At 37.9% G+C, this 13,900-nt stretch overlaps 2 protein-coding genes across 4 annotated transcripts in view; both read right to left on the bottom strand.

The window, feature by feature from the left end:
• Nucleotides 1–883: 883 nt before the first annotated feature.
• Nucleotides 884–2,036, bottom strand: LOC103478944 (protein Hook homolog 1-like). The gene is made up of 2 exons (XM_008433098.1): nt 1,168–2,036; nt 884–1,072 (listed from the first exon to the last, which is right to left on the bottom strand). The coding sequence occupies exons 1-2, from the start codon at nt 1,954–1,956 to the stop codon at nt 941–943; spliced, it is 921 nt and encodes a 306-aa protein (XP_008431320.1). The 5' UTR covers nt 1,957–2,036; the 3' UTR covers nt 884–940.
• Nucleotides 2,037–4,814: 2,778 nt separating this feature from the next.
• LOC103478943 (glutamate decarboxylase 1-like) overlaps nt 4,815–13,900 on the bottom strand; it is a 43,936-nt gene continuing 34,850 nt past the window's right edge. For all 3 annotated transcript variants that reach the window (XM_008433096.2, XM_008433095.2, XM_008433097.2), the window contains 11 exons: nt 11,539–11,651; nt 10,305–10,420; nt 9,162–9,241; nt 9,008–9,062; nt 8,808–8,924; nt 8,659–8,723; nt 7,862–7,940; nt 7,602–7,751; nt 7,414–7,521; nt 7,202–7,291; nt 4,815–6,655 (listed from right to left, as the gene is read on the bottom strand). In XM_008433096.2, the coding sequence (XP_008431318.1) occupies nt 6,482–6,655; nt 7,202–7,291; nt 7,414–7,521; nt 7,602–7,751; nt 7,862–7,940; nt 8,659–8,723; nt 8,808–8,924; nt 9,008–9,062; nt 9,162–9,241; nt 10,305–10,420; nt 11,539–11,651 (1,147 nt within the window). In that variant the 3' untranslated portion in view covers nt 4,815–6,481. The remainder of the gene's footprint in view (nt 6,656–7,201; nt 7,292–7,413; nt 7,522–7,601; nt 7,752–7,861; nt 7,941–8,658; nt 8,724–8,807; nt 8,925–9,007; nt 9,063–9,161; nt 9,242–10,304; nt 10,421–11,538; nt 11,652–13,900) is intronic.

The following is a 13,900-nucleotide window of genomic DNA, read 5'->3' as shown; positions in this document are numbered from 1 at the left end:
ATACTTGAGAGAAAATTGTATGCGTGTGTGATATTTTAATAGTATATATGCGCAATTTTAGTATTTTGTGTGTGTGTGTGTATGTGTATAAGTCTTTAGTAGTGTCTGAGAGACAAAACAGTTTTTGTCCTAATTGGCCCCTCATACTACACTACTTTTCTCGAATAGTCTGAAAAACCGGTGCACCCGGAGAAAAATTTTCCATCCCATTAACAGTGTGTTCCAGAAAGAAACAATGTTCAGTACAGGGATATCTGTACTGAACAGTGAGTGAATCTAAATTTGGTTGATCTTATCAATTGACTTGGTAGGCGGTCATTTTTCTTAAAAACTGGAGTTTTCTCTTGTATGGAGAGGGCAGATTGTCTCTCCATGAATGTAAGATGTTAAATTTTCTTGATATGCTGAATTAAAAGCCCAGCTGGACTCCAAGGGTTAAAGCCCAGCCACCAGGTGTATATGCCTCTTGGATGTTATACTCACAAACACACCTCATATTATACTGTTGCCTCTAATCGATAATACGGGAACTTTACTGTTCCCATCTGTCATGGCTTTCCTGTCAGGTTGCCCGCTGCCTGTTTTCCCGCTCGGTTTCTGTGAGAAATACTGCCTGCCTGCTGGTTTAAAAGGTGGCATTTTAGGCTTTCTTTTTGGTTCTGGCTTATACTTTAACTGTCCGGGTGTTGTGAAGTCGTCTTTAAAGTCTGGCTGTATCTTGCCTTCACCAAGAATCAAAATTCTCCGCTTGCAAATTGACTGTGTTTTGGGTGTCTGCAGGGTTATTTTGTTAGTGGTGGATGGTAGAAGTTCGAGTGTTTTATTGGTGGTTTGTGTCTCAACTTTGCTTTGAACTTTAGGCCCTTCCAAAACAATATAATCTTCTACCTTAGCCGCTTTCCTCTTCATGGATTCCTTAAAATTCTCGTGTTTCATCCTCTCATTGTGGTACAGTTCTCTCAGTTTCGATACTTGCTTGGTGACTTCTTTGATGTGTTCTTGGTCCTTTTCCCTGCTTTTGATTAGTACCTTTATTTGACCATTTAAGGATTGATTTTCTTTCCTCAGGTCTCTAATAATAAAATCAGACACTGTCTGGTCAAAACCTTTTTTCACAACCACAGCCTCTCTCTCCTGTTTAGCCTGTATCTCCAAGAGCTTGCTCACCTGCCGTTCTTTTTTCAACAGACGGTTTACTAATCCCTTGTTTCGCTCTTTCTCCTCTGCTAATACACCGGAAGTTAGATCGATCCTTGCTTTAAACTCTAGCTTAGTTCTATCTATGGCTTCCTCCATTGGAGTTTTTTTAAGTTTCTTCTCAATAGATTTTCTTTCCTTCTCTGCCTCTTTCAGCTGCATTTCCAGAGATCTGATCTTGCTCTCAAGAAGTCTGGACTTCTCTTTTTCATTGAAAATGTCAGTATTCTTCATGCCGATTTCGTTACTTTTCCTTGACACCTCAATCTCAAGTTTCTTCACTTCATTTTGATACTTTTCAATCTTCATTTTGCATGCTGGGATTTGAGACATCACATGCTTTTTTTCTGCCAATAACTTGTCAGTCTGCTGTTTTGAGTCTCTGATGACCTTTTTTAAAGTGGCTTGAAGTTGTTTAACTTTATTTTTGTATTGCTTTATGTCTGACATCAACTGATTCCTGTGTGAGCCACGTTGCTCTATCTCTTGTTTTAACTTTGGGATTTGCTCTGTTTCCAGGTATTTGATCTGCTTGAAAGACCAGTTTAGGTCTTTGGTGATCGAATCGATTTTCTCCTGTAAAAGCCCGATTTGCTTATTAGCATTTTCCAAATCCTGCTGACTTGTGCTCTCCTTGATCAATGCTCCAGCTCTGTCTCTAAACCTTTTTAGCCAGTCCAGAACCAAGAGAACCAGCTCATCTCTAGACATTTGTTTAATTTGTGTCTTTGTTAACAAATCACTATCAGCTGACAACATTTTGATGGTCCGAGCGTTGTATCGAAAAATCAACGAAAAAGAATGCAATATTAAATCCAAGTCGGAAAAAGCACACTTCGTGTGCCTCCTTATAGGGTTCTGTGACTTTAATTCAGATGCAGTACATTCAAGTGTTGTGATGTCTTTTATGACATCATAACACTTTGACATCATCAGATTCCATCATTGGAATAATTTGATGTGTGCTATGTTGCTATCAAAGCTAGCTCACTATAATCCAGTAAAACCTAAAAAGATAGCTACAACTGTAGATTACAACTCTAGCTGCAGGATTTAGGAATTTTATTTACACAAATATCACAAGTAAGTAATTATTAGCTTTATTATTTTCCTTGTCTAATCAAGAAATTATTCCTTTTAATTGAGTTTGAATCAGTGACGTATTATGTATATATTTTTTTATTTTTGAGTTTTCTCTATGTTTATTTAGGTTTCTGTGCCTATTGAGTCCCCTGTTGTCCTGGCTACCCCTATGATTGCTCCCAGCTGTGTCTCCTTCCCCTGATTACCCTTTGTGTATTTAATCCCACCTTTAATCCCGTCCTTGTCGAGTCTGTGGTCAGTGTGTTTTTGCACCAGTTGCTACCAGTGTGAGCTCATAGCCTCTGTTCATCTGTGCTGCCTGGATTTGATTTGTTTCACCATTAAAATCATCATAACTCAACAACCTGGGTCCACCGCATCTGTCCTCACTTTCTACAACCTGCAATTCATGACACATTCCATGTATAATTTAGTGAAAATAACCCCAAATTATTTGGGGTTATTTGTTGTATTACCCTTTTTGCACTTCTTGCATTTCCGTTATTTTATTTTGTATAATATGATTGACGTCCGGTTTTTAATTTAATGCTTTTATTTTTATGAGACGGCTTCCTTTGTTTATATTATAGAACAGCTGCTTAACAACAGAACGGAAGACAAGTTGCAACAGAGTTAGTAAAATGTATCTTATTAGCGGCCCCTTGATAGAGGCACAAGGTATTTTCATTTTGTAAATAAGGATAGTTCTTTTATTGATTGATTGGAATTGTAAATTTGCTTTATTGTATAGGAATACTGGTTTGGCTTTTGAATAAGAGTCGATATTTTAATCGTGAACGTTATTTTTAGTTGATACGTCACGGTTGTAAGAGTAGTTTACACTTTGTGTTTGTGTATACAGCTCTTACGGTGAAACTCCGGGTTTACTTCCAATAAACCTCACTGTTCATCAATAAAGCCAAAATCCTTCATTTGAGGGGGAGGTGGGAGGCTGCTAAATTATTATTATTTTTTTTTATCTCTTTCCCTTTCTCACTGTTTATTTAATGTCACATTCTGTTTTTATTTTAATTATGTAAAGCACTTTGAAATGCCTTGCTGCTGAAATGTGCTATACAAATAAAATTTGATTGATTGATAGTATTTTGTAAATGACTCTCCACCAGAGAGTCATTTACGCTCTGGTTGTGAGCTAATGCAGTTCTGTATCCTGTTTGTTCAAAGATCATGGAGCTCAGTTGCCAGGGGGTTGGGTTTATTTGGCCAAATCATAATTACACTCCGATGAAGTCAGTTTACATCTGCATTTTGTTCTGGATTTTCTTTATTGTTATGCCTTCAAGCTCAAATATGTACAGCTGAAACCAGAAGTTTAAATGCACTTTATAGAAGGACATAAACGCATTGTATTTTCTTACTGTCTGAAATTAAATCAGGCCAAACTTCTCCTTTTTTAAAGGTTGGTTAGAATTACCAAAATTATTTTTATTTGCTAAATCTCAGAAAATTTAATGAGAACATTCTTCTAGAATTTTTTTTGTAGTTTGTGAGTTTCCTTATGATGCTGCCCATATGAGTAACAGTTTCTTCTGCAGCAAAACACAGCAATTCTTCACAGTAAGAGTAGTAAAAGTGTCCCCTCTTTTTCCTCCAAATGTAACAATGGTCATTGTCCGCAACAATGAAGTCCTCTGTCCCTGTGAGCATTTGCAAACTGCCACCTGACTCATTTTGTTTCTTTTGGAGTAATGGTTTCTTCCTCGCTGAGCGGCCTTTCTGCTCATGTCTGTACAGGATATGTGTCACTATGAATAAAGACTTGGGGTGGATCTTTATCATCATACTCTTTATCATTTATTGTGAAAAATTCATAAGAAGTTTGAATTATCTTTGTCTCAATAAATTTCAATTGTCATTGATGGTTAAAAAAACAACAACAAAAAAACATGAAACTGATAGTATTATTGAACATTATTTTTCCTATTTTCACCACTGTATTTTCCATGAGAGCACCAATAAATATCAGTCAAATTGAAAATATGATTAAATGCAGTTGCTGTGGTGGCACAGGGGTTAAGCACAGCCCACATATGGAGGCCTCAGTCCTCAACGCAGCCGTCGCAGGTTCGATTCCTGGCCTTGGCAACCTTTGCTGCATGTCTTTCCCCTTCTCTCATTACCCACTTTCCTTTCAGTCAATTATCAAATAAAGGCCACTAGAGCCAAAAAAAATCTTTAAAACAAATAAATGCAGTTGCTGTGCGCAGCTCAGCGATATACTATTTTTGTTTAGTTAATGGCATCCTGAAGAAACCTGTCAAATAGAAACGTTTTTCATTAGTAATATTTCTGTTTGTTGCTCTAGAAGGCTCATGAAGTCTCAGCCATAAAGTTACCTAAAAAAGAAATGTTTTTTTATTATAATTTTTGTGGTTAACACAGCAGTACCAAGAAATATTGCGATAAAACTCAAAAATAACCCGATAACAGTCTTACCAGCTCGAACCAGCGTCTTCAGAAGGGCAAAAACATTTAGTGTAATTTTATTTAGATGTGAATGAAAAGATAGAAAATAAACTATTTTTTTCCCGTTTAATAGACTTTATTCAGTATATTTTTCCATAACAGTATGATTTGTGTTAAAGTGCCTTCTGAAAACTTAAGGGAGCAGTTCCCTTACTGTTGGCTTCATTAAAATTCAGACTAGTCACAAACAGTCATTGATAACATCCAGTACACGCATAACAGTATTATATATGCAATTGTGCTATTCACATATGGTCCCTAATTACCATAAATATGCTGTTAACATATGTCTTATATAATACACATCCATTTACAATGGAAGAAGGAAAGGTGAAGATTGTGCAAAGACAGAAAAAGCAACCGTCTTACAAGTTATTCCACTTGGCCCCTGTAACACTGAGAATAACAGTAATATGTATTACAATGAATCCACTATACAACGGTAAATGCATTCGGGTTCAGTCAGATGCATAACTTCTTCCCAGTCTCCAGAGGAGAGTACATTCTCACATCCTTGTGCTTCTTGCTAAAATAGGCCTGGAACAACAGCCAGAGGATTACATAAATTCATTCTTAATCTCAGAACATTCAGGCCAACGACTCATTCACAGAAATCAACAAATAGAAATTGCATTATGCCTCAATAACTTTTTTTTTTTACATTTAATTTTTACAAACATCTAGAATCTATAAGAGGTTTCACACAAAAGAAATGGATTACTCTGGTCCTGGTTCTCTTTCTTTGGCAGACAACGTCACTATATAAATAAACTTTATTCTGCTGAGTACTTTTACAAACGCATTACAACGTAATACAGAGAAAGACGACGCCACGTTGAAATAAATGAATCTGCAAATGCTGGAAGCTAAATAAATATGTTCTTATATGCGCGAATATTCACTCACTATCGATGTTTAAACTCACTTGTTGGGATCGCGTGAGTACTGGGAACAAATACGAGCCAGCGCTAAACGAAACACAGGTTTTCACAAGAGCTTATTGTCACAAGGGAAGACGTTGCAGACTGTAGCTCTATTTACAGAGGACGTAGAATGCTTTTAGCAGAGCGTGTTTTAGCATCGCCCGTTAGCATTAAATGTATGACAAAAAGACACACGCCGCCTTAGGAGTTCAGGACGATGATTCAGGACTAATAAGCCGGTGCATACTAAATAAATAAATCTATATATATATATATACTGTATATATATACTTATTTATATATATCGTAGAGCATCCATGAGTCAATTATGAGTAGCAAATGTCTGATAAAGCAGAACTATTCAGTGATACTTCAGTATATTTTTCTGTGCTTTTTTTGCCCCATTTTTGTTATTTACAATCTTCACACACACTCACTCACACATATAGCTTCAAAAGACAAATGTCTCTGAATGAGAGCCTTATTGTTACATTTACGTTAAAATATTAAAAGACTCCACATCACAGAAAAATCCTACACTTTCTGTACCTGGAGAAGTCAGGTACAGGTTATATATTTAGTCTACTGTGTGAACTTGTTTCTCTTCAGTTGCTGAAACATTTAGAATGCCTCAGGCAAATTACTATTAAATAAAAAGAAACCAAAACCAGACTCTACCATTTATCTTTCTGCAGCACTATTGATGTTTCACGTGACTCGTATTTTTGCTTGTTAGGCTCGAGGCAAAAACACCCCCACGTCACAGTTTGCTGTCTGAATAACAGAGAGAACTACAAGTCTTGACCCATCCTCTCAATCTCGTCAATCAGGAAGTCGATGTCAGACTGTGTGGCAGCAGGATTGGAGACAACCATGCGGAAAAAGTTGACTTTATTGCCCTGGGGTTGGTAACCCACCATTGTGGTCCCCGACTCCATCATCATGGCCTTGATCTTTGGAGCAACCTGGTGGAGTAAAAACCACAGGTTACTGTGAAGCAAACCTGAATCCTGTGTGTACACAATAAATCGCAAATATATTATCTTTGCAACACCAGGGCGCTCAATATTTATGTCACAGAGGACTGCTTAGATGGCAACGATTGATGGGAATTATACTTCCAGTCTGATGCGTGTCTAATATTTAGCCAGTTGAACAGAGCAGATGCACTCAAATTACCTTAAAGCAGTTTTTTTCCCCTTTTCTTTTACACATAAAAATTAGAGCAGTGTGACATTTGTTGGAACAGATGGATTTTCATTGAGAATAAAACATTTTTTTAGTTACTAATTAGGCTACCACTTGGATTTTACTTGGGCCAGTCGGAATGGATTGGTATAAAAGCATGCGGCACTTTTAAGATCTTTCTTCTTGAAGAAAACTGGAAAACACAATTAAGTGCAACTTTGTGCTGCTCTATCAAGTAAAATAAATTCCAGTTTGTGTTCATAATGAGACAAATTGAAAACATTTCACGGAATATGAATAATTTGGTAAAAATCATAAGTTACCCTGTGGAGTTTTTCTCGCCGCTCATCGCTGTCGGGCATTCCTCTCAGGCTGGGTGGGATGTACCAGAAGCAAACGTTTGTGTGCTGAGGCTGTAAACACAAACAAATATAATTAATCCACACTAGTCATTAAAATGTTTTAATGACTTTTAACAAATATTAAAAGTCAAATGTACACTGTATAATTTAAACGGAAAATTGCTGAAGCTCACCACGCCATCAAAAACCATCTGAAATCCCTCCCGGTTCTTGATCTTGTTGTACAGGTACTGAGACAGGTCCAAACATTTGTCGATGTGCTGCTCGAAGCCAATAGTGCCCTGAGGGGAAAAGTTGTTCAACCAACCAGAAGCAAACATTAACTATTCCTATTGAGTTAATGACTCTCCAGCCAACTCACTTTGGCTTTCCACATGAGCCAGAACTTAAAGATGTCAACGTGCCGCCCACACTGGATGGCCTTGTCGCCTGTATCGTAGGTGACGTCGTACTGTTTGTCTGGTTGGAAAAGGTAGCCAGCGCACATGGAATTACAGCCTGCGAGGATTCCCTGCAGAAAAACAAGGCACACAGTTTTAGCATTTCCCCTCATCACCTGGAACTTGTAGGGAATACATGCATAATATATTCATATACAAATATTGTTTTTTATGTTTGTACCTTCTCTCTGACTAGGATGGCAGAACACTGTAAAGGGACACCCATCATCTTGTGGGGGTTCCAAGTGACAGAGTTGGCCCTGCGATGTTGAATACATGTCATTATGTTTATTCATTCACTCATTAAAGGCTGAAAATCTTCAGCAGAATTAGGGAGCATTCACACCAGCCCTGTTTAATCAACTTTAATTCAACTGTAGTTCGTTTGCCTAAAACGTTCGGTTTGTTTGGGGAGGTGTGAACGCGCATCAAACTCTGATGTGGATTAAAAAAAAAAGCAAACTCTGGTTCACCTATAAATCGGTTTGGTTGAAGTGAACTCTGATGTGTTTTTAAGGCATATGTGGATGCCAAGTGTACCGGAGACCACTCCAAAATTCGGAACCGGACTGTAGCGCAGGGGATTCTGGGTAAAGACAACCAAAACAAGCGCTCATGTCTCACACTAGCAGGAGAAATGGCTTGTGGTCTTTTGCCTAAGACATAAGAGAAATTCTATAACCACTAAAATCAAATGCCTCTCCATTTTTGTTTACATTTTGTGAAGAAGGAAGTTGCGCTAGTCTCCTTCAGAAGTTTTCATATCGTTCCCTTCAGTGGTTCTTGGTGCAAAGCTACCACAGGGGGTGATTAGGTTCTTCAAAGGGTCTGAATCATTGGTGAACGAAAACTGCAGCTGCTGAAAATGTGACAAATGTTGCCATTTTGATCCCCTGTCAAACCGAGTCAACTGGACTATCGGGTGTGAAAACCCTCCTCAAACACAAGAAGGCGGTTTCTGTTCTCATGCTGTCTTACCTCTCAACTCCATTTAGTTTATGACGGTGCTTCCTAGACATCAGCAGACCACCACCCCAGGCGCCCTGAGAAGACAAAATAAGTACGATTAAAGATGGGATGGATCTCTGATCCAAATGTATGTGAACTCTGAGTTATCAGCTACTCACATCTACATGAAGCCACAGGTTGTACTTCTCACAGATGTCAGCAATTTCGTTGATGGGATCAAAGGCTCCATACACAGTGGAACCGGCTGTGGCATTCACAAACAGTGGCACGTAACCCTGCGGAGACACAGACATTATAGATGGATCAAAGTCTGAGTTAAAATGAAAAACATACAATGAGTAGAAATAACGATGTCAACCTTTTGTTTCGCATCAATGATTTTAGCCTCTAGGTCTGCAGGTATGACTCTCCCTCTGAAAACATGTGAAACAATATATTTTTATACTCTTGGTTTCAAGGGTCATTTTTTATATGTGTTTTTTTTTCAGATCGCAGCTTTTCCCACAACAAACCTTTCGTCTGTGCTCAGCAGGATGACGTTGTCGGACCCAAAGCCAAGAGCGGCTCCGGCCTTCTTTATAGAGTAGTGGCTCTGCAGGGACACACATCAGACTCTATGATCAAACAGCTGCATTCAGGAAAGGTCGAACATTTTTGAGATAATTGCTAACTGATTTTTTTTTTTTTCTCGCTTGCAGTAAAACTCTTGAATGTGCAGTTCTTGCAAGATGAGCATCTGGCAGGAAGAAAAGAACAAACGACATGAACATTTCCCTTCTTAAAACATTTTTCCACAAGGAGTAGAGTGTTTTTTTAAAAATAATGTTTACCTTGCATTGCTAATAACTACTTTTGCCAAAAGTGAATATGTGTCATAAGATCAGACTTTTTGGTAAAACTTGAGTTAGTTGCTGGAGAATAAGCGCCGGTCAAAGTGTGCCTGTGTGCCAATTTGTCAATTTAACCTGCAGGGGGCGTCCTTCAGTCACATAGTGAATCCAGAGGTGAATGAAGAGTAAAGCAGCAGCAACAGTAACATTAGCTTGCTTCATTAACGCTACTCATCATACATGTAAACATTTCTCAAAGTATTGCTTATTGTCACTTAAACATTTTTTGTGTCAGAGTATCAGACAAAAAATTAAATATAAGATGAAGATATTAAGAATAATTTTGCATCTCAATAATTTATACAGCTATGAATATGACTTACAAATGCTAAAACACTCAAATTCAGTTTCTGTGAAAATTTAATTCCATCATTAACTGCAAAAAAATATATTTTTATGACAGAAATGTCAGCCTACTAAAGCACTGGCTCTGAGTTTGACGACTTTGCTGAATTTGCTTTTTAGTGATATTTTAAATTTGTGAGATTCCCCAGTTTGTGATTCCGGGGAACAAAAGAACAGATTTTTCAAAAAGGTTTCCAGCCTGAAAATATTAAACAAGAACAAAATTACTATGTTATTAACTCACAGCATCATTTGAAACATTTGAAAACCTTTCCAGAAGATTTTAGCTTATGACAACTTGACGAATAAATCTGAACTATTGTGTTTTAGATTTTCAAAGGGTGAACTGTCTGAACTGAACATTGAACAAGTTCTCCCGAGGTGTGAGGTGGAGCAGCGCGTTGGTGTGTGATGACGTACGTGTTCAGATGTGAAAAGGACGAGGCGGGGAGCGGCAGACATGCCCTTCGTCTTGACCTCAGGAAAATACTTGTAGCGAGCGATCATCACGCTGTACATGTTGGAGATAGCCCCCCCTGTCAGTGAAAGACATATAATTCAGTCCCACAGCGGAGAATCATCCAGACCCAGAGAAATATAAGGAGTGAGGAAGAATACCTCCAAAACCTTCTACATCACGGTAAGTCAAGAGTTAAATAGGTAAAACTATCTACTGATTTCTCCCGAGAGTCATATCTACCATGAAACCAACCAATTAAGTGAACTCTACAGATTCTGAAAGGTCAGAGGTCAAACATCCAGGTGGAATCATGCCAGATGCTTGAGGGCTACAAAAACTGTGTGAATGAGTTGGGGCTTGTTAGGGGCAATTAACAAAATATCACTGAGGTTGTACGGTCAAGAAATGTATTCTTACCCATGGCAGATTTAGATTTAAAGCTATTTTTATTCAGCCAAGAAGTTTGTCTTCAAACATAAGAAGACAATGAAAAAAAAGATATAATTTCAAGGGCAAAAAACTATTTCTATACATTTATTTATAGCTGCGTTTCCATTACAAATGTGCGGAAAACTTTGTGTTTTTTTGACATTAGAGGAATATGGACAGTTTGACAATTGCAGTGTTTCCTTTAAACAAGAAACGCTGTTATCGTCACACATCAATAAGTTTGTTCATTAAAATCATTAAAAACATGCCACCCCATGAGCCTCCAACTACTTTCTGTTGTCTTCTTCGTCATGGTTTGATCATGTGACTCTGATGATGCAAAAAAAGTGTTTCCATTGCAGTTTTGTAAAATAAACCAATTTTGATAGGGCCAAGAAAGAATCTCATCATAGAGCAAAAACAAGAGTCGTTTCAAAAATTTCCATGCTTCCTTTAAGTGAATTTATTTTCAAAATGTCAATTTATGCAATTATATAGTCATAGGAAACACAGCTTACAGTATGTACTTTACTCAAAAATTGCATGCCAAAAATTACTTAAACATTACGCAGTGCATTAGTGCACTTATTGGCATTTTTTTCTTTGCATGTTTCCACAGATATTTTTGACAATTTGCAATGAACTTAAAGTATTTCTACCAATGATGCATGTAAGCATTTTCTGAGGAAAACCACACACTGACAGTGTTATTAGGATCCTTTACATGACGTACTTGCTCAGCAACAGTGGGATTTATTAACTGACCTGGTGAAAAGAGGCCGTCTCCTTCTCCGCCTGGCCAGCCAATCATCTCTCTCATCTTCTTCAGAGTCAGCTGCTCCATCAACACGAACACTGGTGCAATCTCGTAGGTAAACCTGCCAGTCACACCATCCCGTTATCAAGACAGAGCACTGCTCCATATTGCAAACACATTTGGAAAATGAAGGTATGCAGCACTTGCAGATGTGAGGCTCCAAACACACATCAGCGCATGCACACACACACGCGTGCGCACACACATCTCTTCCATTGTTTCCATTAGCCTTTGTGCATTTCCATCCACACAGGACAGAGCTGACTGGGCTAATTAAAAAGTTTCTGATAGGAGCCAACCCACAAACATTCATATTGAAATGGCTTCTGAAATCATTGAGTGGTTTAATTAGAACACACAAAGCCCTGATGGCTATCTGGCGGTCCCGCCCGTCCCGGCGACGGCTCTGAATGGGGCCAATGTGACGGCTGAAAGAACACGAATGTGGAAGAGTGTGTATGTGGATGTGTGGACGAAAGGAGGAGAGAGGATGTTTGAATGAGATAACAGCCCTGGTTGGCCCTGGAATAAAGAAGTCTGAATCAATGAATTTCACCATCGCGTTAAAAGAACAAAAAATATCTCAAACCAAATAGGAAAATGTTTTCTTTGTTTTTTTTTAAAGATCCAGAAGATGAAGTGAGTTGGAGTTTTAAATGCTAGGTGTGGACTTGACCTCATTGTTGGTTCAGAAACGATAAAATGAGAGGCATGTCGACCGACAACAAAAGAGCAAAACTGCTTGAGAGGCTAAAGTAGGTTAAATCTGACAGAGAGCTGACTCTTCCAAACAAGCACATGCGCCTTTGCTCTCTTTGTTACGTGACGAGCCATTCGCTACGCGCCGCCTCCGGACACATCGCTGTTTACCACGCCTGTAAGGAGGCCAGTTACACAACACTTCACTGCTCCCATCACTGAAGAGATGCCGCTCCACCGTGACAAAAGCAGGCTCTGCTCTCCCTGACCCACACTGGTTTTGCTGACGTTGTGGTGGGAGAGTAGAGTGGGGTGGTATAGATCCCACTCTATGCCATCCCAGGTTCATTTGGCCCTTTCGCCAGTTTGAATCCTCGTTTTGTGGTCAAGTACAAAATGAGTATTTGACTCACTTTTCCTCAAGAAATTTTGCATATAGTTATTATTTCTTTATATTTCTGGGATAAACTATAGAGATTCATAGTGGTGCAAATATCTTGTATAACTTAATGTAATTGTTGAATATTATAATCTGAAAACTTTTTTTCCCTATTCTAATTCAATCAGTTTTTACTGTTTCATCTCTATCGGGTCAATTGAATTTTCAAGATTAATATATGTCTATTTGCCAGTTCATCATGTTTTGTTCCTATGAATTATCATTTCATCCATATCTACTTCTGTTTTGTATCCATTGTGAATCAGATGATATTTTCATTCTTATTTAGTTGTTTTGAAAACGGTGCAGAAAAAAAAAACTATCATACAGAGAAGCATAATTCCTAGTCCTGGCAATTCTGATCGATTCAAAAATCCATTTTAGTCTGCTTAATTTTGTTGTAAGATTATATTTTGAACAATTCTTTGAAAATCGTTTCTGACTCGACTCGTGACCCTGAAAATCGGAATCGAATTGTTAGACACTGAAAGATTTGCATCTCTAGTTATGAAGATAGTTTCTCATAAAATAAAGACTCAGAATCTCATGTAATTTATTTCAGGTGGATATAATTAGAGAACATTTTACTCTCTCTATCTTCTGGTAATATGCCAAAATAAATCTAGATGACCCTCAATAATAAATATAAATATTTATTATTAGAGTCAATTCATTTCTTTACTGCAGACTGTGGATACGTTGTGTGTTTCTAAAATGATTTTCTCAAATCCTCAGTTGTAAAAGCCAGAATGAAACGCCCTTACCAATGGTAGAAACTGATGTGTGATTGACAATCATCAGTTCAAACCACATGAAACTATGAAACAACTATAACTACGTAAGGACAACAGGCAAATAGTGAAATGATCAGCACCCTGTATGGGAGATAGCTTAGAAACAGGCCAGAAAAGGCATAAAAGGTTGAAAGACAGAGACGTTTTGTGATGGGGTCTAATCCATGTACTGCCCTGCAAGCTGAATTTTATTGAACAGACATTAAAAGACAAAGTCTCCTTTCATGACTTATGGGCTTTGACTTTCATCCACAACAACAAAAGGACAAAACTGTAGAAACGACAAAAAGACCAAGATCAAAGTCTTCTATGATATGTTGGAAGTATGGATTATGGAAGAAAATAATACATATATTTAATCCCCACAACATCTCACTT

This window comes from Poecilia reticulata, linkage group LG17, assembly GCF_000633615.1.
Source record: "Poecilia reticulata strain Guanapo linkage group LG17, Guppy_female_1.0+MT, whole genome shotgun sequence".
Classification (NCBI taxonomy): Eukaryota; Metazoa; Chordata; class Actinopteri; order Cyprinodontiformes; family Poeciliidae; genus Poecilia; species Poecilia reticulata.
The sequence above is the reverse complement of the archived record's forward strand: the minus strand, read 5'-3'. Positions and strand labels throughout refer to the sequence as shown.